General features: G+C 46.1%; 1 protein-coding gene and 1 pseudogene across 9 annotated transcripts in view; one reads left to right on the top strand and one right to left on the bottom strand.

The window, feature by feature from the left end:
• The first annotated feature begins 685 nt into the window (after nucleotides 1-685).
• Nucleotides 686-20508, top strand: part of LOC310837254 (uncharacterized protein) — a 41948-nt gene continuing 22125 nt past the window's right edge. For 3 of the 8 annotated variants that reach the window (XM_083723495.1, XM_083723499.1, XM_083723500.1), the window contains exons 1-2: nucleotides 686-838; nucleotides 12882-13387. In XM_083723495.1, coding sequence (XP_083579621.1) covers nucleotides 12974-13387 — 414 coding nt within the window. In that variant the 5' untranslated portion in view covers nucleotides 686-838; nucleotides 12882-12973. Of the gene's footprint in view, nucleotides 839-2228; nucleotides 2382-3458; nucleotides 3965-4162; nucleotides 4245-4521; nucleotides 4605-4918; nucleotides 5046-6295; nucleotides 9201-12881; nucleotides 13388-20508 lie in introns of those variants that run through there. The other 5 variants (XM_083723496.1, XM_083723494.1, XM_083723489.1 and 2 more) reach the window with 4 other exon arrangements.
• On the bottom strand, nucleotides 9470-10782 carry LOC310837929 (E3 ubiquitin-protein ligase RNF144A pseudogene; annotated as a pseudogene). Its single transcript has one exon. The product of its transcript is annotated as an E3 ubiquitin-protein ligase RNF144A pseudogene (transcript).

Raw genomic sequence — 20508 nt, forward strand, 5'->3', positions numbered from 1 at the left:
ACTGTGGTATGTTTTTAAGATACCATGGTCTATGAATTTTGACTAACCATCCTGTGTTCCCCGAGGACACACGCTGAGCTTGGTGGCAGAGCGGCAACGCTCCGTGTTAATATAACACATAATCCCATCTTATGTTCTGCTTCTGCATCACCCTGTTGACTCATGCTCAGCTTGTGATCTACCAAGACCCCTAGATCCTTTTCGTATGTACTGCTAGCAAGCTAGGAGTCCCCCCCCCTTATATTGGTGGATCAGGTTCTGCCTGCCTAAGTGCAGGACCAGACATTTTGTTGAAGTAAGTCTCGCTCCAGGACTCCCAACTGGGAAATGTATTGATTCTTCTGTATTTTGTAGTACTCAGAAGGGACCACCAGGGTCATCCATCCCAACCCCTTGCCATCTTTTGCCCGAGGTGGGGCTCGAACCCACAACCCTCAGGTCCCCTCCCAATATTGCTCGGACCTTTCAAGCTGCTGGTGGGCAGGTGAAGGGGACAGGGCCCAAGGCTGCGCTTCCCTTCTCCTCTCTCCTTTCCCGCCTTTTCCTTTCCCCTCAGCTCACGGCCGCGTCGAATTTCGAGATCCCCTTGCGGCATGACGTCACCCACGAGCCGTTAGATTGAGGGAGCGGAGGAGGCGCGGCTTCCTGCTGCCCTCGCGCGTCAGAGACGGCGACCCTCAGGGGTGCAGGGCGCAGGCGCAGGCGACATGGAAGAAAAGGAGGCGAGCTGGAATCCTAGAGAGGCCAGGAAGTGGGGGCGGGGGTCCCCGGTCCTCCAGAGCGGAAGCCCCTCCTTCGTCCTCTGCCAAGGCTGCCTGGTGGCCCCTCCTGGGATCCAGTGAGTCTCCTCTCTCTTTCCCCTTGGGGCGCCTGGGGGAGAAGGGGGGTCCCAGGGCTGCAGGGGGAGGATGCCCAAGGGGGGGGGAGCGTCCTCCCCCTTCCTCTTTCTTCTTCCTTTGCCCCTTTGGGGAGGGGAAAAAGTGGCATGCCAATGCCCCCCCTTCTGAGGGAGGAGCCCCCACCAGGCCGTCCTTTGCTTCTGGAACAGCCTTTCCCCCTACAAGCTGCTGCCTTACAAGGGGTCCCCACCCTCCCCAGAAGAAAGCCCCTCTCTGTGGGCTCCTGCTCTCCATAGAGGGGGGAACTGGGTGCGTTCAGCTCACGAAGGGTTAAAGGGAACTAAGCTGGATTCCTAGAGAAGGGAGGACAAGGGGGCGGGGTCCCTCAAAGCAAAAGCCCCCCCCCGTCTTGAAAGGGGAGGGGGTTGCTTTCCTCTCTCTCCTTTGCCAGAGCTGCCTGGGTCCCCCTTCTGGGATCTGCAGTCTCCTCTCTTCCCCCTTGGGGTGCCTTGCATAGAAGGCGGGTCCCCAGGCTGTAGGATGAACGTGCACGGGGGGGGGGTCAGAGACCCACAAATCAACGAGCTTTCCCTGCACCCTCATCAAACTACAGTTCCCCTGATTCTTTGGAGGAAGCCAGTACTCTTTAAAGTGGCCTCATCCTGCTTTGTAGATGGGGGGCTGTGTTTGTCTTTTTCCTTTCTTTCGGAATAACTCTTAATGTGGTCATGTAAACAAGGATAATGGGTACAGTAAATGATACAAATGAATAGACTGAGGCAGTCAGTAAAGCATGAGACTCTTAAACCCCTAGTCATGGGTTTGTGCCTCAAGTTGGGTGAATATTTCTGCATCACAGGGGGCTGGACTAGATGATCCTCAGGGTACCTTCCCATTCAATAGTTTTCCGACTGTAAATCCTCTCCCTTCATTTGTATATCACAAAATATCATAATAAATGTGCAGGGATATCTGCAACATATATTTCATTATTAGTGGTCACTGTACAGTGGTACCTCGGGTTAAGTACTTAATTTGTTCCGGAGGTCCATTCTTAAGCTGAAACTGAAGCACCACTTTAGCTAATGAGGCCTCCTGCTGCTGCTGCGCCGCCGGAGCACGATTTCTGTTCTTAACCTGAGGTACTATTTCTGGGTTAGTGGAGTCTGTAACCTGAAGCATCTGTAACCTGAGGTACCACTATACTGAGTTCATTCATTCATTCATTCCCCACCCATCTGGCTTGGTTTCCCCAGCCACTCAGGGCAGCTCCCAACGGAATATTAAAAACACAATACAGCATTAAACATTAAAAACTTCCCTAAACAGGGCTGCTTTCAGATGTCTTCTAAAAGTCTGGTAGTTGTTTATTTCCTTGACATCTGACAGAAGGACGTTCCACAGGGCAGGCACCACCACCAAGAAGGCCCTCTGCCTGGTTCCCTGGAACCTCACTTCTCACAGCGAGGGAACCATCAGAAAGCCCTTGGCGCTGGACCTCAGTGTCTGGGCAGAACAATGGGGGTGAAGACGCTCCTTCAGGTATACAGGACCAAGGCCGTTTAGGGTTTTAAAGGTCAGCACCAACACTTTGAATGTGCTCAGAAACGTACTGCCACTCCCAGTCACCAGTCTAGCTGTCGCATTCTGGATTAATTGCAGTTTCCGAGTCACCTTCAAAGGTAGCCCCATGTAGAGCACATTGCAGTAGTCCAAGCGGGAGATAAAACTAGAGCATGCACCAATCTGGCGAGACAGTCTGTGGGCAGGTAGGGTCTCAGCCTTCATACCAGATGGAGCTGATAAACAGCTGCCCTGGACACAGAGTTGACCTGCATCTCCATGGACAGCTGTGAGTCCAAAATGACTCCCAGGCTGCACACCTGGTTCTACAGGGGCACAGTTACCCCATTCAGGACAAGGGAATCCCCCACACCCACTTGTCCCCTGTCCCTCCAAAACAGAACTTCTGTCTTGTCAGGATTCAACCTCAATTTGTTAGCCACCATCCCTCCTCCAGCTGCCTCCAGACACTCACACAGGACCTTCACGGTCCAGAAGGAAGTTATGGTTGATGCTATCAAAAGCCGCTGAGACCCAGCTAGGAGAATAATTGCTCTACTGATGCAGAAACATTTTTAATGCCTTACTGTGTTTGATGTTCATCTTATTGGAAGCCGCTCAGAGTAGCTGAGATAACCCAGGCAGATGGGCGGCATAATAGTAGTAGTAGTTATAGTAGTAGTAGTAGTAATTATGTATTACTATTACTATGCTTAAATTTTTATTTAGACCAGCCAGACTGAGCCAAATTCTGATGATTTGTGTGTGTGTTTTCTGCAGATAATAACTTCTTAAACTTAAATTTAGACCAGCCAGATTAAGACAAATTCTGATGGTGTGGTGTTTTTTTTCTGGAGTCTTTATTTTTCTCTCACGGAGCTGTAATAAGTTTAAAAACAGCTTAAAACAACTTACAACTACAATATGTTCAGAGCCTGGGCTTTAGTGCAGTGCAGCCTTGATTACTAGCAAAAACCATCCACATTTGTCTGGGGACATTTTTCTGATCCTGACACAGTGCCAATTTTATAACAGAACAATGCATTTGCTTTGTAGGGTTTGCCAGCATCTCTAATTCGGACGGGAAGAACTTTGCAGAAGAAAAGAGGGACTCCTTCTGATAGCTTGGGAGCTTCCTGAAAACATAGATGGATGAGCAAGACTCGGCTGGCCCTAAAGCAGGAAGAGACCATGCGATTGAATATGGGAGCACTGGGGGATTCTGGGAAAACTCTGTGCTGGTGATCCAGGGTGAGAAGGACACCCTCCACTCAGATGTCCAGAGCCAGCAGCCCAAGCAATTCTGCTGCCAGGAGGCTGAAGGACCTCGAGAGGTTTGCAGCCGACTCTACCACCTTGACTGTCAGTGGCTGAAGCCAGAAAGGAACACGAAAGCTGAGATGCTGGACCTGGTGATCTTGGATCAGTTCCTGGCTGTCCTTCCACCCGAGATAGAGAGCTGGGTGAGGGAATGTGGAGCAGAGACCAGTTCCCAGGCAGTGGCCCTGGCCGAAGGTTTCCTCCTGAGTCAGGCAGAGGAGAGGAAGCAGGCAGAGCATCAGGTGAGAGAGACTTTCCTCTGGAAACTCCCAAGGGGCTCCAAACCAGAGCAAGAGTATCCCAAAATGTGGTACTAATGTCCCATCCCTTTATGGATCGGATCCAAGGAATGAGATCTGCTACCCCTAAAGTGTTTGCCTCTACCATTGCTTTTCTAATCCCCCTTGCCATTTTGTTTTGAATCTTTGTTGCTCTTTCAGGTTCAGGATCTGTTGACAGAAATGGGTCCTGATTCCTCTGAGGCAGAGAGGACTCTGATGGACACCAGAGAGAGACCACTAGGTAAGGAGCGAGTTATTTCTCTCCTTGGTCACATCCTGGGGATTTGGAAATTAATCTGTCAGTTTTTTCCGTCTTTTGTGGGGAGGCAGTTGGGGCCAAGAGCCCAAAGGAGGTGGGATAAATTTTTACATAACTAAAAGACGAAAGGTGTACGGATGTCAAAAGGCACTCAATAGGGTAGACTTCTTCAAAGGTACACCTGTAATTAGAGATACACTCCTGAACATTGGAGAAAAGCAGGCATTCATGGCTTCCCACTTCTCTTTGTCTCTGGAAGGTGACAGGATGATACCCACAAGACCTCCTCATCTGTCTTTTCATGAGCCTGAAGGGGAAGCAGCAGCTATGGAAGCAGATCAGGTAGGGGGCAGGAGACATGTAGGGAGAGAGGCTGAGGGGTGGGGCTGGCAGGGTGACTCCCTCTACCTCCTGGCTCCTGTCAACGGTGCCCTGAAGAAAATGAGGAAATGCCATTCAAGATGGTTTATGTGCTGAGAATATGGAACATCCACCTCATCCTTATCGCCTTCTCAATGTCGCCAATATTATTTATCAGCAGTTGCTGTTTTGTTTCTATATTTACATTGAAGACTAAATAGGTTTCTAAGCAGTTGACAAACCATAAAAATGGGCCAGGATTTATCTAACTAACCCCATCACCCTTATTTGTTTAGGATTTGGTATGCTTTGAGGATGTCGCTGTTCATTTCACGGGCAAGGAGTTGGCGTTGCTGGATCCTGACCAGAAAGCTCTGCATAAGGAGGTCATGGAGGAGAATCGTGGACTCCTGGATTCTCTGGGTAAGGCTCTCTGAGGATCATCATATCTTTTTTGAAATTCCATATCTCTCTCCTTGCGATGAATCTCCAAGGTTTGGCTGGAACTCAGTAGCGCTACCTACACCACCTGGAAATCTCAGGCCCCCAGAAATCACTTGGAATGGAGGGTGATTGGAGGTGTTGTCTGTGAATATCCGTCAGAGTGGGTAGGGAGGTTGAAGTAGCTTCTGCCAGATTTGTGTTTTTGCTTCTGTTGATTTTGGTTGACTAAAGAGATAACTGACAATGGATACATAGCAGATTCCATGATTGGGCCAAACAAAATTAATTGAATCTCAGGTTCCCATAAATATATCAGCTAATACCAGCCAACAAAGGCAGTGAACTCCATAGTAAAAATTCCCATCTAATTCCCTTCAGTTATTCCTCTTTTACAGCTGTTAATTAGCAATGTTGAAGAATGAACAGTTGTGAATGGTTGTTCTTCCTGAGTCTCTAATTACCGTGTTTTTTGCACCATAGGACGTACCCGACAATAGGACTCACCTTGTTTTAGAGGGGGAGAACAAGAAAAAAAAACTCCCCCTCTCTCCCCAGCGCCTCTTCAGCGAAGCGGCAGGAGGCGCTGCGCAGAGAGGGGGAGAATTTCCCCCCTCTTGTTTTCCCCCTCTAAAACAAGGTGCCGTTTAAGGTGCGTTCAGTCGCCTTCAGGCGGCTACCTTGGAAGCCTGGAGAGAGAGAGGGGTTGGTGCGCACCGGCCCCTCTCACTCTCCAGGCTTCAGGTTTCTTTCAACCTGCTCTTTGGGGCTGGGCGGGGGGAAGCCCACCGCCAGCCCCAAAGAGCAGGTCGAGGAGCAGGGGAAAGGCGCGCAGCGGAGAGGCTGCTGCCATAGTCGCACGTCACCTCTCCAGCCGGGAGAGGGTCGTGGGGCAATGGCATCTTCGCTCCATAGGACGCACACACATTTCCCCTTCATTTTTGAAGGGGGAAAAGTGCGTCCTATAGAGCGAAAAATATGGTAGTTTCTCTCTCTCTCTCTCTCTATGTGTTACAATACCACTTAAAATCTATATAACAACATATAGAAGTGAAATTGATTTTATTTGATCTGTTGTACTGTATTTTTCCAACATTCTTTTCCTCTTTCAAAAATTATTCTTCCACACTTTTCTCTTTTTATTCATTCCTCTTATCATATTATATTTTAATGAATGTAAAACATTTAAATAAAATGTTAATGTTTAAAAATTATTGTTTTTTACATTCCAGGGGGTGATGAATTGGAAATTAGTAACAAGGGGGACCAGGACAGAATCCACACAGTGAAGAAGCCATATAAATACTTGGAGAGTAAAGAGAACTTTAGTCAGAGTTCCCAGTCCACTTCTCATCAAAGAAATCCCATTGGAAAGAAACCCTACCAGTGCTTGGAATGTGGAAAGAGCTTCAATCAGAGCACCCATCTCACTTCTCATCAAAGAATTCATACTGGGGAGAAACCCTACCAGTGCAAGGAATGTGGAAAAAGCTTCAGATGGAAGATCAGTTTCATTTCTCATCACAGAATTCATACAGGGGTGAATCCATATCAGTGCTTGGAATGTGGAAAAAGCTTCAGTCAGAGCACACATCTCACTTCCCATAAAAGAATTCATACTGGGGAGAAGCCCTACCAGTGCAAGGAATGTGGAAAGAGCTTCAGATGGAAGGTCAGTTTCATTTCTCATCAGAGAATTCATACAGGGGAGAATCCATATCAGTGCTTGGAATGTGGAAAAAGCTTCAGTCAGAGCACACATCTCACTTCCCATAAAAGAATTCATACTGGGGAGAAACCCTATCAGTGCCAAGAATGTGGAAAGAGCTTCAGTCAGAGCGCCTCTCTCACTTCCCATCAGAGAACTCATACTGGAGAGAAACCCTATCAGTGCTTAGAATGTGGAAAGAGCTTCACCTGGAAGAACAATCTCACTTCCCACCAAAGAATTCATACAGGGGAGAAACCCTATCAGTGCTTTGAATGTGGAAAGAGCTTCAGCCACAGCCACAGTCTCACTTCCCATCAAAGAATTCATACAGGCGAGAAACCCTATCAGTGCTTGGAATGTGGAAAGAGCTTCAGTAAGAATGCCCATCTCACTTCCCATCAAAGAAGTCATACAGGGGAGAAACCTTATCAATGCTTTGAATGTGGAAAGAGCTTTAGTCACAAAAACAGTCTGACATCCCATCGAAGAAGTCATACAGGGGAAAAACCCTATAAGTGCTTTGAATGTGGAAAAACTTTCAGAAAGAGCTCAGATCTCACTTCCCATCAAATAATTCATACTGGGGAGAAACCCTATCAGTGCTTGGAATGTGGAAAGAGCTTCAGTCAGAAGTGTGGTCTCATTTTTCATAAAAGAATCCATACAGGGGAGACACCCTATCAGTGCTTGGAATGTGGAAAGAGCTTCAGTCACAATGGCTCTCTCACTTCCCATCAAAGAATTCATACAGGGGAGAAGCCTTATCAGTGCTTGGAATGTGGAAAAAGCTTCAGCCAGAGTAGCCATCTGACATCCCATCAAAGATTTCATACAGGGGAGAAACCCTATGAATGTTTGGAATGTGGAAAGAGCTTCCGTCACAGCTACAATGTCACTTCTCATCAAAGAATTCATACAGGGGAGAAACCATATCAATGTTCGGAATGTGGAAAGAGCTTCACTCAGAAGAGTAGTCTCACTTCTCATCAAAGAATACATAAAGGCGAGAAACCATATCAGTGCTTGGAATGTGGATATAACTTCAGTAGTAGCAGCAATCTTACTTCCCATCAAAGAATTCATACAGGGGAGAAACCCTATCAGTGTCAGGAATGTGGAAGGAGCTTCAGTCACAATTCCTCTCTCACTTCCCATCAGAGAATTCATACTGGAGAGAAACCCTTTCAGTGCTTCGAATGTGGAAAGTGCTTCAGCCACAGCTACAAACTCATTTCCCATCAAATAATTCATACAGGGGAGAAACCATTTAAATGTCAAGAGTGCGGAAAGAGATTCACACAGAGCACAGGTCTCACATCCCATCAAAAGATTCATATGGTGCAGAAACCATATCATTGCTTGGAATGTAGAAAGTGGTTCAGTCGGAAGGATAGTCTCATTTCCCATCAAAGAATTCATACAGGGGAGAAACCCTACCATTGCTTGGAATGTGGAAAGAGCTTCCGTCACAACTCCACTCTCTCTTCCCATCAAAGAACTCACTCTGGGGAGAAAGCATAGCAATTGCTAAGTTGTGATTGTATTTTAGTAGACTATAATTTGTATCGCAACAGTGTTCTTGTGCTTCTTCAACCCAGCAGAGAAGTCAGCCTTGCCTCTCAAATCCATGGAGTGCAAACCTGGTGTCCCATATTATTCATACTATGTATCCAGATCTGTAAGGTGGAAGTCAAGGTGTTGATTTCAGACTTTTCTTTGTGGGAAGGTTAGCTCTAGAAATCTCTCACTACTCTTCTCCTTGATCCTTAAAAGTCCTTAGCGCATGCCAGGAGCAAAGAATTGCATCCATGAGGGAAAAGGAGTTCTCTGTGTATTACATGTTCTAAACAGCAGTACTGTAAGCAGTTTGTTTGCTTCAGCCAAATCCAGTTCTCCTCTGCACACATATAATACATGGAAGGAGACTTAGACTGAACAGAGATTCAGAGCAGTGTGATTCACCCCAGTGGCAACGTCTTACACCTTTTTCCATTCCTGTTGAGTGAGCACCAGATCTTGACCGGGGGACAGTTTTGTCATTGTGTGGCATAAATTCCTTGAACTGGCGACCGTTTCCCTTCCTCCTTAGTGTTAGTGGAGTGTCAGTCCGTCACAACAGATGAAGTATTTTTAGGGTTACTTCTTCATTGAAATTTCTCTCTGCCTGTTGAGGTCAGGCAGCAACCTTGACTGTACTCTTTTTGATCCTTGCTTAAAATATTTTGTTATACAAACCTTTCCAGAAATAGAGGTATTGATTTGTTTCAATATTATACATTTAATATTAATGTTTTTACTCTTTTCTTCCATTTTTTATTTATTTTTCTCTTATATCTCTTATATCTCACCAACAAAACATACTATGTTAACGTCATAGACAAATACTACTACTACTACTAATAATAATAATAATAGTAGTAATGGCATATCTATATTATTCTAAATTATTTAAATCCTATACCGTATATCTTTACTTTTACTTCCCTTCCACTCTTTCCATGGTTTCTTTTTTCTTTTTTAATGGTAAGTGGTTCTTAAAACACACATGTCTAACACCTCAATTTGATGCAAATAGATATGCTGAACGGGCTTTGTTTCGACACCGTAGCATCTCAGTTCCAAATCGGCCAACTTAGCCTTGCGTTACTGACACATGATGTTTCCGACGTCCCACCTTGATTCACGCTGGCACACCAGGATATGCCTTGCACTCTGTAAACCGACTTGCGGGCAAGGTCGCTGGGAATCGTGGCACCTCCTGTCTCCTGCAACGTTGGGAATCAGGGCGAGTAAGGCCAACGCAATGTCAAGTGCAAGAAGAGGGTGGGTGAGTAGGAAATGAACTGCGATGATGAGCTAGTCCCACTTTCACTCCACCTTAAGTCGGGAGGGGGTCGTCGTCTCCTTTACTACACTTGCACTTGCAGCAAAGCACGAATGGGGTAGCAAGCAGAAGGAAAGGGGAGGCCACTAACAGTAACAGACCAAACCCTGCAAAGATCCCCACGGCCTGCGTTCTGTGCCAAATAACTGATGCCCTGGAATGACCGAGCTTATTTCGGCAAGGTCCCTTGTCATAATGTATAAGAAGGAAGTCATCGTCAAGTGATTCCAAACAGTACCAGCAAAAGGCATGTTTACAGTTTTTGCACATCATTTGGGCACAGCCTTCATCCCGTTCAATGTAAACTTTGCATTTTGGGCAGCGTTTGATGGGTGCATCATCTTCTTCCATTTTATAAGCAGAGCTTGTTTCCCCTGGAAGGTAGCTGATTGGCATATTTTCTTGACAGCCTTGTCCTGGATGCCAATTTGATTTGCACGCCGAGCAAAATTCTATGTCGCAAGATTTGCATTGTACCAGCTGGGGGTTCTGGGGGCCTGATTCCTGAAGCTGACAAACCGCTTGGCAGGAAGAGGATGGGCACCAAGTCCGACAAGGATCCAAAAGCACTTCTCTTTCAAACTGTAGCTTCTTATACTTCTGCATGATTTCTGATGCAACCATACACTCAATTTCATTTTCTTGAAGATGACCTCGCTTCGGGCAGGAGGCATCAGGGCAGCTAATGGCTGTTTCTAAGCCTTCCTTGATCAAAATCTCCACATACTGTTTCAGGCACAAAGTACAGAAGATGCACTGGCATTGTGCGATTGTTGTCATCTGCTCCACTGGAAATTCCCCAAGGCAGAGTTTGCACGACACAAGAGGATCGAGAACCAAGTCCCAAGTAGGTCTGTATCTTGCTGTAGTCATTGCAGAATAACCCTCCTGCCGCCGCCGCCGCGCGGGAAGAAGGGGGGACTGGGGCCGCCGCTGCCTCTTCCCTCCTGCTCTGCTGCTGCGGCTGCTTCTCCTCCTCCTCCCGCTCGCCTGGACCGCAGCGCCTCAGTCTCCTGCGCTGCCTTGCCCGGGTGTTGCCTCTTGGTGCATTGTGTGCGGCTGCCTTCCTGGCGAAGTCTTGCCCGCGCGCCTGGGCGCTTCTGCCTCTCCCTCTCCCGCCGCTCCTTTTCTTCTCCTCCTCCTGCCCGCTGCCCGCCTCCCCGAAGGAAGGGGAGGAGCTTTCCATGGTTTCCTGTCTGCACCTGTTATGACTCTTGGTGTAAAATGTTTCTATATAATCTGTATATGATATCCAGTCACCTTTCAAGTCTTTTATCATATTTCTTTCTTAACCTGTTTGTCATATTGGCTACTTTGATGTATATATCTAGTATTTTGAGATGCCATTCTTCTTTTGATGGGACATTTTTCTGTAGTTAGAATTTGAGTGAATGTCCTCACGTACATCCATAAGTTAATTTTTATTTTACTTTTTAGATTTCTGTCATTATTCCCAGAAGAAAAGCTTGTGGATTATTGGGTACTGTTTCTAAAAAAACCTTTTCTTAAGCTCATTGTACACCATCTCCCCAAAATTTTTGTTACCCTACAACATGAACACCATAAGTGATCAAATGTACCAACTGTTCCCTTACATTTCCAATTACATTTCCAATTATACTTTTAGATCTAAACATTTTGGCTAGTCTGTTTGGTGTCAAATACCACCTGTGGATCATTTTTAAATACTTCTTCTTTAGAGCATAGCTGACAATGAATTTGATTTGTTTTCTACAATTGCACCCATAAATTTAAATCACTATTGTGACCCACATCCCACCCCAACTTATCAAAGATGATTTCACTAGCTCTTCTTTCGTTTCCCACTTGAACAATATTTTATACATTTTACAGAGGTTTTTAACCGTACATCTTAATATCTTTTTCAAATTGTGATTATTGTTCTGTAAATGTGTTTTTTGTCTGCCTTAAATCTTGAGTTAATTTGATTATAGTTTAGCCAGTCCGACACATTTTTTTCCTAATTTCTCCATAGAGTTAAAAGGAACTCAGCTGGATTCCTATGTGACATGTTCTGTTATTAGTGGTCATTGTATTGAGTTCTGGGTTCGTGAATTGTCTTAAACAGAAGAAAGGGAAACAGGATAGAGAATAATTAACAGATTAGCAGTTCACATCGTATAGCCAAACACCTAGTCAAGAGGCCTTGTGGTTGTGCTTAAGTGTAAGTAAGCGTTATTTTTCCTCTTCTGCTACCAATGAAACAGCGTAAAGCCTTGGTCTGTTGATGAATTCGGGGGTGGGGGTGAGGTTCAAAGCGAGGAGAATAATTGCTGTATTGATGAAGAAAAGTTTTTACTCTTTGATGCCTTACTGTGTTTGATGTTCATCTTATTGGAAGCTGGGGTTAGGGTTAGGGTTAGGGTTAGGGTTAGGGCAACCCAGTCAGATGGGCAGCATAACAGAAGTAGTAGTAGTAATAATAATTATGTAATACTATTACAGTGGTACTTTGGGTTAAGAACTTAATTCGTTCTGGAGGTCTGTTCTTAACCTGAAACTGTTCTTAACCTGAAGCACCACTTTAGCTAATGGGGCCTCCCGCTGACGCTGTGCCGCCAGAGCACGATTTCTGTTCTCATGCTGAAGCAAAGTTCTTAACCCAAATTACTATTTCTGGGTTAGCGGAGTCTGTAACTTGAAGCGTATGTAACCTGAGGTACCACTGTAATTCGTTCCAGAGGTCCATTCTTAACCTGAAGCTGTTATTAACCTGAGACATGCTTTCGCTACCGGCACACAATTTTCGTTCTCAACTTGGGGCAGAGTTCTCAACTCAAGGTAATTCTTCCAGGTTAGCGGAGTTTGTAACCTGAATCGTTTGTAACCTGAAGTGTTTGTAAGTTGAGGTCCCACAGTACTGCGCTGAAATTTAAATTTAGACCAGCCAGACTGAGCCAAATTCTGATGGTGTGTGTCTCCCCCCCCCCCTATCCAAGAGATAGTAACTTCTGCTTATATTTAAGTTTAGACCAGCCAGATTAAGACAAATTCTGATGGTGTCTGCCCCCCCCCCCCAAAAAACTTTATTTTTCTCTTGTGGAGTTTAAAAACAGCTTAAAACAACTTACAACCACAATATGTTCAGAGTCTGAAGTGCAGCCTTGATTGCTAGCAAAAACCATCCACATTTGTCTGGGGACATTTTTCTGATCCTGACACAGTGCCAATTTTATAACAGAACAATGCATTTGCTTTGTAGGGTTTGCCAGCACCTCTAATTCGGACGGGAAGAACTTTGCAGAAGAAAAAAGGGACTCCTTCTAATCTCTTGGAAGCTTCCTGAGAGCACAGATGGATGAGCAAGACTCGGCTGGACCTAAAGCAGGAATAGGCCCGGCCACTGAAGATGGGAGCACTGAGGGATTCTGGGAAAACGCTATGCGGAAGATCCTGGGTGAGGAGGACACCCTCCGCTCAGATGTTCAGAGCCAGCAGCTCAAGCAGTTCTGCTACCAGGAGGCCAAAGGACCCCGAGAGGTATGCAGCCAACTCTACCACCTTGTCTGTCAGTGGCTGAAGCCAGAAAAGAACACGAAAGCTGAGATGCTGGACCTGGTGATCTTGGATCAGTTCCTGGCTGTCCTTCCACCCGAGATAGAGAGCTGGATGAGGGAATGTGGAGCGGAGACCAGTTCCCAGGCAGTGGCCCTGGCCGAAGGTTTCCTCTTGAGTCAGGCAGAGGAGAGGAAGCAGGCAGAGCAGCAGGTAAGAGAGACTTTCCTCTGGAAACTCCCAAGGGGCTCCAAACCAGAGCAAGAGTATCCCAAAATGTGGTACTAATGTCCCATCCCTTTATGGATCGGATCCTAGGAATGCGATCTGGTACCCCTAGAGTGTTTGCCTCTTCCGTTACTTTTCTAATCCTCCTCCCAATTATCTCTTTTGAATCTTTGTTGCTCTTTCAGGGAAAGGACCAGATGGCAGAAATGGGTCCCGATTCCTCAGAGGCAAGGAGGACTCCGATGGAAACCAGAGAGAGACCACTGGGTAAGGAGAGTGTTATTTCTCTCTTTGGTCACATCTTTGGGATTCAAATCTGTGGGTTCTTTTCCTTTTTCATGGGGATGTGGTTGGGCCCAAGAGCCCAGAGGAGCAGAGATGTATTTTTGCACAACTAAAATAGGAAGTTGTACAAATGTCTCAGTAGGATAGACTTCTTCAAAAGTCCATCTGAAATTAGAGATGCAGTCCTGAACATCGGAGAAAAGCAGGCATTCATGGCTTCCCACTTCCCTTTGTCTCTGGCAGGTGACCGGATGATGCCAGCAAGACCTCGTGCGTCTTTTCATGGTGGAGAAGGAGAAGCAGCGGCCATAGAAGGAGATCAGGTAGGGGGCATGAGACTTGTAGGGAGAGAGGCCGAGAGGTGGGGCAGCCAGAATGCTTGGAAGAAAACAATGTGGAGTTCCACCCATTTAAACAAAGATTAGGACCCATCATTAAAATAATAAAGTCATTCCAGCGAGATGTTAAAATAAGCATTCATACCATGTGGAGCAAAACAATCCCATTAAAACAACACAACAATTAACAGGCAGAAAACAACGGAGCAATGTGTGGTAGATCATCTTTATGCTGTCTAAGAGGAGAAGATTTCCCTTTTTCTTTTAGGGTCCGGTGTGCTTTGAGGATGTCGCTGTTAATTTCACGGACAAGGAGTGGGCGTTGCTGGATCCTGACCAGAGAGCTCTGTATAAGGAGGTCATGGAGGAGAATCATGGACTCCTGGATTCTCTGGGTAAGATTCTCTGAGGATCATCATATCTGTATTGAAATTCCATAAATCTCTCATTGCGATGAATCTCCAAGGATTGGCTGGAACTCAGTAGCGCCACCTACACCAACTGGAAATCTAATGCCCCCAGAAATCATTTGGAATGGAGGGTGATTGGTGGTGTTGTCTGCGAATATCTGTCAGTCAATGGAGACAGAGCAGATTTCGTGATTGGGCCAAACAAAATTAATTGAATCTCAGGTTCCCGTACGTATGTCAGCTAATACCAGCCAACAAAGGCAGTTAACTTGGTAGTAAGAATTCCCATCTAATCCCCTTCATTTCTTCTTATTTCACAACTGTTCATTAGCGATGTTCAATAATCAACAATTGTGAACGGTCGTTCTTCCTGAGGCTCTAATTAGTTTCTCTCTAATATATACATACCATGGAACTTGAATGCCTTGGTACGTGTATGCTTTGGCTCCCAAATGATTGAAAATTCAAAATGAGTGTTCCGGTTATCGAACGATTTTCGGAAGTCGAATGGTCAGCGCCGCTTCCAATTGAGTACAGGAAGCTAAGTCAATTGGAAGCAGCACCTTGGTGCAATACTTTTTCATTTCTCCCTGTTAAAATTCATCTTGTTTGTTTTGGCTCAGTTCTCTAATCTGTCAAGGTCGTTTTGAAGTGTGATCCTGTCCTCTGGGGTGTTAGCCACCCCTCCCAGTTTGGTGTCATCTGCAAATTTGATCAGGATGCCCTTGAGTCCATCATCCAAGTCGTTGATAAAGATGTTGAATAAGACCGGGCCCAAGACAGAACCCTGTGGCACCCCACTAGTCACTCTTCTCCAGGGTGAAGAGGAAACAGCTTAGTTCTCAAACTACTTGGAACCCGAACACTTCAAACCCAGAAATGAGTGTTCCAGTTTTTGAACCCTTTTCGGAAGCCAAACGTGCTCCAACTTGAGTGCACACTTCTGTTTTGAGCGAGCAGCTTGTCCCAGCAATGACTGCCACCACTCCCTTCCCCTCCCTCCCCTCCCCTCCCCTCACCTCTGATGGGAAGCGCCTCTTTCCTTGCTACAAAGTGGAGTTGGGTGGCTCCTCAGAATGTAAGTGACTCCGGAGTAGGGAGACTTGGAAGTTGGCGACTCTCCCCCAGCGGTGGGGGAACTATGCTGAGCAGGTTGACCTTCCCATCCCTTTGCCTTCCCTCCCTCCCCAAGCCCGACCCCAAGCAAGATCCAGGCGAAGCAGCAGCATGGGTGCCACATTCCCGAGCAGGAGATAGGGGCGCTCGCACTGTGCGCAGGCTCCAGCCCACCTGACTCAGCATCTGGCAACTAGGAGAGCAGCAGCTGCCGCCTCCTCTCTGCGCTCTGGTGCTGCTGCTGCTGCATTCCTGTTCCATCACACCAGGGATGTGTCGGCAGTACCGCCCTGGCTGGCCCAGGGCTGCTACTTTGACATGCTGCCCAAAGTAGAGACAGAAGCCCTGGGACTCGCCCAGGTGAATGGGGAGCATGGGTAGATGCTGGAAAACATGCAGAGGAGAGAGCAAGCAAGCGAGAGAGCTGCTTTGGGGAGAGAGAAATTTTGCCTCCCTTTCCTTCCTCCCACTTAAACTCCCCCTCCCGCATCCAGTTAGCCACATCCTTCCCCACACACATCCTACGCGCACTCCTCTTCCCTCCAGTTTGAGTGTTTTTCGTTCCCCCCACTTAAACTCCCCTCCCGCATCCAGCTAGCCACCTCCTTCCCCACATGCACCCCTTGTCCCTCCAGTTTGAGTCCTCACCTTAAAATCTCCTCTTTCACCCCTGTCCCTCCAATGGCAATGGGTAGATCACTGCCAGTTTTTGATACTGGGTAGTAGATGGCACCCTGGTTTATTGCTTTCATTTTATGGATCAACGGTCTCATTAGAGAGTAAAATTCAGGTTAAACTGCTGTTTTATGGGTTGTTTTTAATTGTCTGGAACAGATTAATCCATTTCGCATTACAGTGGTGCCCCGCAAGGCGAATGCCTCGCAAGATGAAAAACCTGCTAGACGAAAGGGTTTTCCGTTTTTCGATGCACTTCGCAAGACAAATTTCCCTATGGGCTTGCTTTGCAAGACGAAAACTTCTTGCGAGTCTTGCGATTTTTTCGCTCCCCCCCCCTTTTTCTAAGCCGCTAGACGCTAATAGCCGGTAAGTCGCTAAGCCTTTAATAGCCGCTAAGCTGCTAATAGGGCTAATCCGCTAAGCTGCTAATAGGGTTGCTTCACAAGACGAAAAAACCGCTAGACGAAGAGACTCGCGGAACGGATTATTTTCGTCTTGCGAGGCACCACTGTACAGTTGTACCTCTAGTTACGAACTTTGTAACTCGAGGTACCCCTGTACTTTCTATGGGAAAGCTCGCTTTGGTTTTGGGATACAATTCAAGAACAGTTTAAGTTTGAGAACCAAGGTACCACTGTAATTGGTTTTATAATTGCAGGTGGTGATGAAATGGAAATTAATAACAAGTGGGAGCAATACAGAATCCACACAGTGGAGAAGCAATATAAATACTCAAAGTGTGAAGAGAGCTTTAGTCAGAGGTCCCAGTCCACTTCTCGTCAAAGAAATCCCATTGGGAATAAACCCTATCCATGTTACGAATGTGGAAAGAACTTCAGCCAGAGCACCCATCTCACTTCCCATCAAATAATTCATACAGGGGAGAAACCCTATCAGTGCTTCGAATGTGGAAAGACCTTCAGTCGGAGCGGCTCTCTCACTTCCCATCAAAGAGTTCATACAGGGGAGAAACCCTATCAGTGCTTGGAATGTGGAAAGACCTTCAGTCGGAGCGGCTCTCTCACTTCCCATCAAAGAGTTCATACAGGGGAGAAACCCTATCAGTGCTTGGAATGTGGAAAGACCTTCAGTCGGAGCGGCTCTCTCACTTCCCATCAAAGAGTTCATACAGGGGAGAAACCCTATCAGTGCTTGGAATGTGGAAAGACCTTCAGTCGGAGCGGCTCTCTCACTTCCCATCAAAGAGTTCATACAGGGGAGAAACCCTATCAGTGCTTCGAATGTGGAAAGAGCTTCAGTCAGAGCACCCATCTCACTTCCCATCAAATAATTCATGCAGGGGAAAAACCCTATCAGTGCTTGGAATGTGGAAAGACCTTCAGTCGGAGTAGCCATCTTGCTTCCCATCAAAGAATCCATAATGGGGAGAAACCCTATCAGTGCTTGGAATATGGAAAGACCTTTAGTCGGAGCGACTCTCTCACTTTCCATCAAAGAAGTAATACAGGGGAGAAACGCTATCAGTGCTTGGAATGTGGAAAGACCTTCAGTCAGAGTGCCTCTCTCACTTCCCATCAGAGAACTCATACTGGAGAGAAACCCTATCAGTGCTTGGAATGTGGAAGGAGCTTCCGTCACAACACATCTCTCACTTCCCATCAAAGAACTCACAGTGGAGACAAACAATAGCAATTGCTGTGTAGTAATTTTATTTCAGGAAACTTTAATTTCTATTCCGACAGTGTTCTTGTGCTTCTTCAGCTCAGCAGAGAAGTCAGCCCTGCCTCTCAAAGCTCTCGAGTGCTAACCCGGTGCCCAATATTCTTCAAATACGTATCCAGATCTGCAGTGTGGAAGTCAATGGCCAAGATGTTGAATTCAGGCTTTTCTTTGTGGGAAGGCTAGGTCTAGAAATCTCTTGCTACTCTTCTCCTTCGATCCTTCAAACCATTTCCTGAGTGCATGCCAGGAGCAAAGAATTGCATCCCCAAGGGAGAAAGAATTATCTGTGTATTATACATCAAAGGCTGTTGGGAACAGCAGTAAGCTTGTGGAGTGAGCACCAGATCTTGACTGGAGACATTTTTGTCAGTGTCTGGCATATATTCCTTGAGCAGGTGACTCTGTTCCCTTTCCTCCTCAGTGTTAATGGAGCGTCAGTCCATCACAACAGATGAGGTATTTTTGATGATGATGATTTATCCTGCCCATCTGGCTGGGTTTCCCTAACCACTTTAGGTAACAGCAACAACCGGGAAAAGATAGACATAACATTTTACAAGGACAGGAAGGAACACTACGGACAGGATAATTGCCAGAACAAGGAGGTAGTTTGAATCCTTCATTTGTAGTCTTATAAATCATTTAATGTGTCAACACAAACAGAAGTTATTAATATTGCAGTTGTTGTATAAGGGATTATTATTATGACTGTAATGTAATTGAAATTTATAAGATTTTGGAATGACGAAGTAAAGAAAATAATCAATTATACAACAAACCAACAACACCAAAGCTGGCTTATGAATACAAATATAAAGGACAATTTTACTAGAATAGGTATATAAATTCATAAACCTACTAAACAAAAAGCAAACTAAAGTGCAATGTGCATAACCAAGCCTGGAGATACTCATAAACATAGAATGAACTAATGTCTTTCTTTACTATATCGGTTGTGTATGCGGTAAGTATTACATTACACGGCTGGAGCAAAGAAATCGTTCTGCAGATAGTCATTCACTGGAAGCACAAAACCATAAACGTAGGAGCAGTTGCGAGATAGCGTTCTTCCAATAGTCATACCTCTTCATTAAGAGATAGAGGCTATCCGCAGGAGTTACCGTATTTTTCGCTCTATAACACGCACCTGACCATAACACGCACATTGTTTTTAGAGGAGGAAAACAAGGGAAAAAACATTCTGAATGAAACAGTGGATGTATCATTTTTGGGCTTCATGCTGTGGCCACAGACATGTGATCTGATGGTGAATTTGGGATGACCCAATGCAAAGATCCTGAGAATCCCTGTGGATCCATGCTCTGTAACCACGTTTTTGCACCATTGCAGCCCCAGGCAACAGTGGGTGCGTGATTTTTTTGGTGCAGGCTGTGGCCATGGACATGCTATGTGATCTGATGTTGAATTTGGGGTGACCCAATGCAAAGATCCTGAGAATCCCTGTGGATCTATGCTTTTTAACCACGTTTTTGCACCATTGCAGCCCCATGCAACAGTGGGTGCGTGATTTTTTTGGTGCAGGCTGTAGCCATGGACATGCTATGTGATCTGATGGTGAATTTGGGGTGACCCAATGCAAGGATCCTGAGAATCCCTGTGGATCCATGCTTTTTAACCACATTTTTGCACCATTGCAGCCCCATGCAACAGTGGGTGCGTGATTTTTTGGTGCAGGCTGTAGCCATGGACATGCTATGTGATCTGATGGTGAATTTGGGGTGACCCAATGCAAAGATCCTGAGAATCCCTGTGGATCTATGCTTTTTAACCACGTTTTTGCACCATTGCAGCCCCATGCAACAGTGGGTGCGTGGTTTTGGGGGGGCAGGCTGTAGCCATGGACATGCTATGTGATCTGATGGTGAATTTGGGGTGACCCAATGCAAGGATCCTGAGAATCCCTGTGGATCCATGCTTTTTAACCACATTTTTGCACCATTGCAGCCCCAGGCAACAGTGGGTGCGTGATTTTTTGGTGCAGGCTGTAGCCATGGACATGCTATGTGATCTGATGGTGAATTTGGGGTGACCCAATGCAAAGATCCTGAGAATCCCTGTGGATCTATGCTTTTTAACCACGTTTTTGCACCATTGCAGCCCCATGCAACAGTGGGTGCGTGATTTTGGGGGGGCAGGCTGTAGCCATGGACATGCTATGTGATCTGATGGTGAATTTGGGGTGACCCAATGCAAGGATCCTGAGAATCCCTGTGGATCCATGCTTTTTAACCACGTTTTTGCACCATTGCAGCCCCAGGCAACAGTGGGTGCGTGATTTTTTTGGTGCAGGCTGTAGCCATGGACATGCTATGTGATCTGATGGTGAATTTGGGGTGACCCAATGCAAAGATCCTGAGAATCCCTGTGGATCTATGCTTTTTAACCACGTTTTTGCACCATTGCAGCCCCATGCAACAGTGGGTGCGTGGTTTTGGGGGGGCAGGCTGTAGCCATGGACATGCTATGTGATCTGATGGTGAATTTGGGGTGACCCAATGCAAGGATCCTGAGAATCCCTGTGGATCCATGCTTTTTAACCACATTTTTGCACCATTGCAGCCCCAGGCAACAGTGG

The sequence above is a fragment of the Podarcis gaigeae genome, assembly GCF_964106915.1.
Source record: "Podarcis gaigeae genome assembly, chromosome: 2".
NCBI lineage: Eukaryota > Metazoa > Chordata > Lepidosauria > Squamata > Lacertidae > Podarcis > Podarcis gaigeae.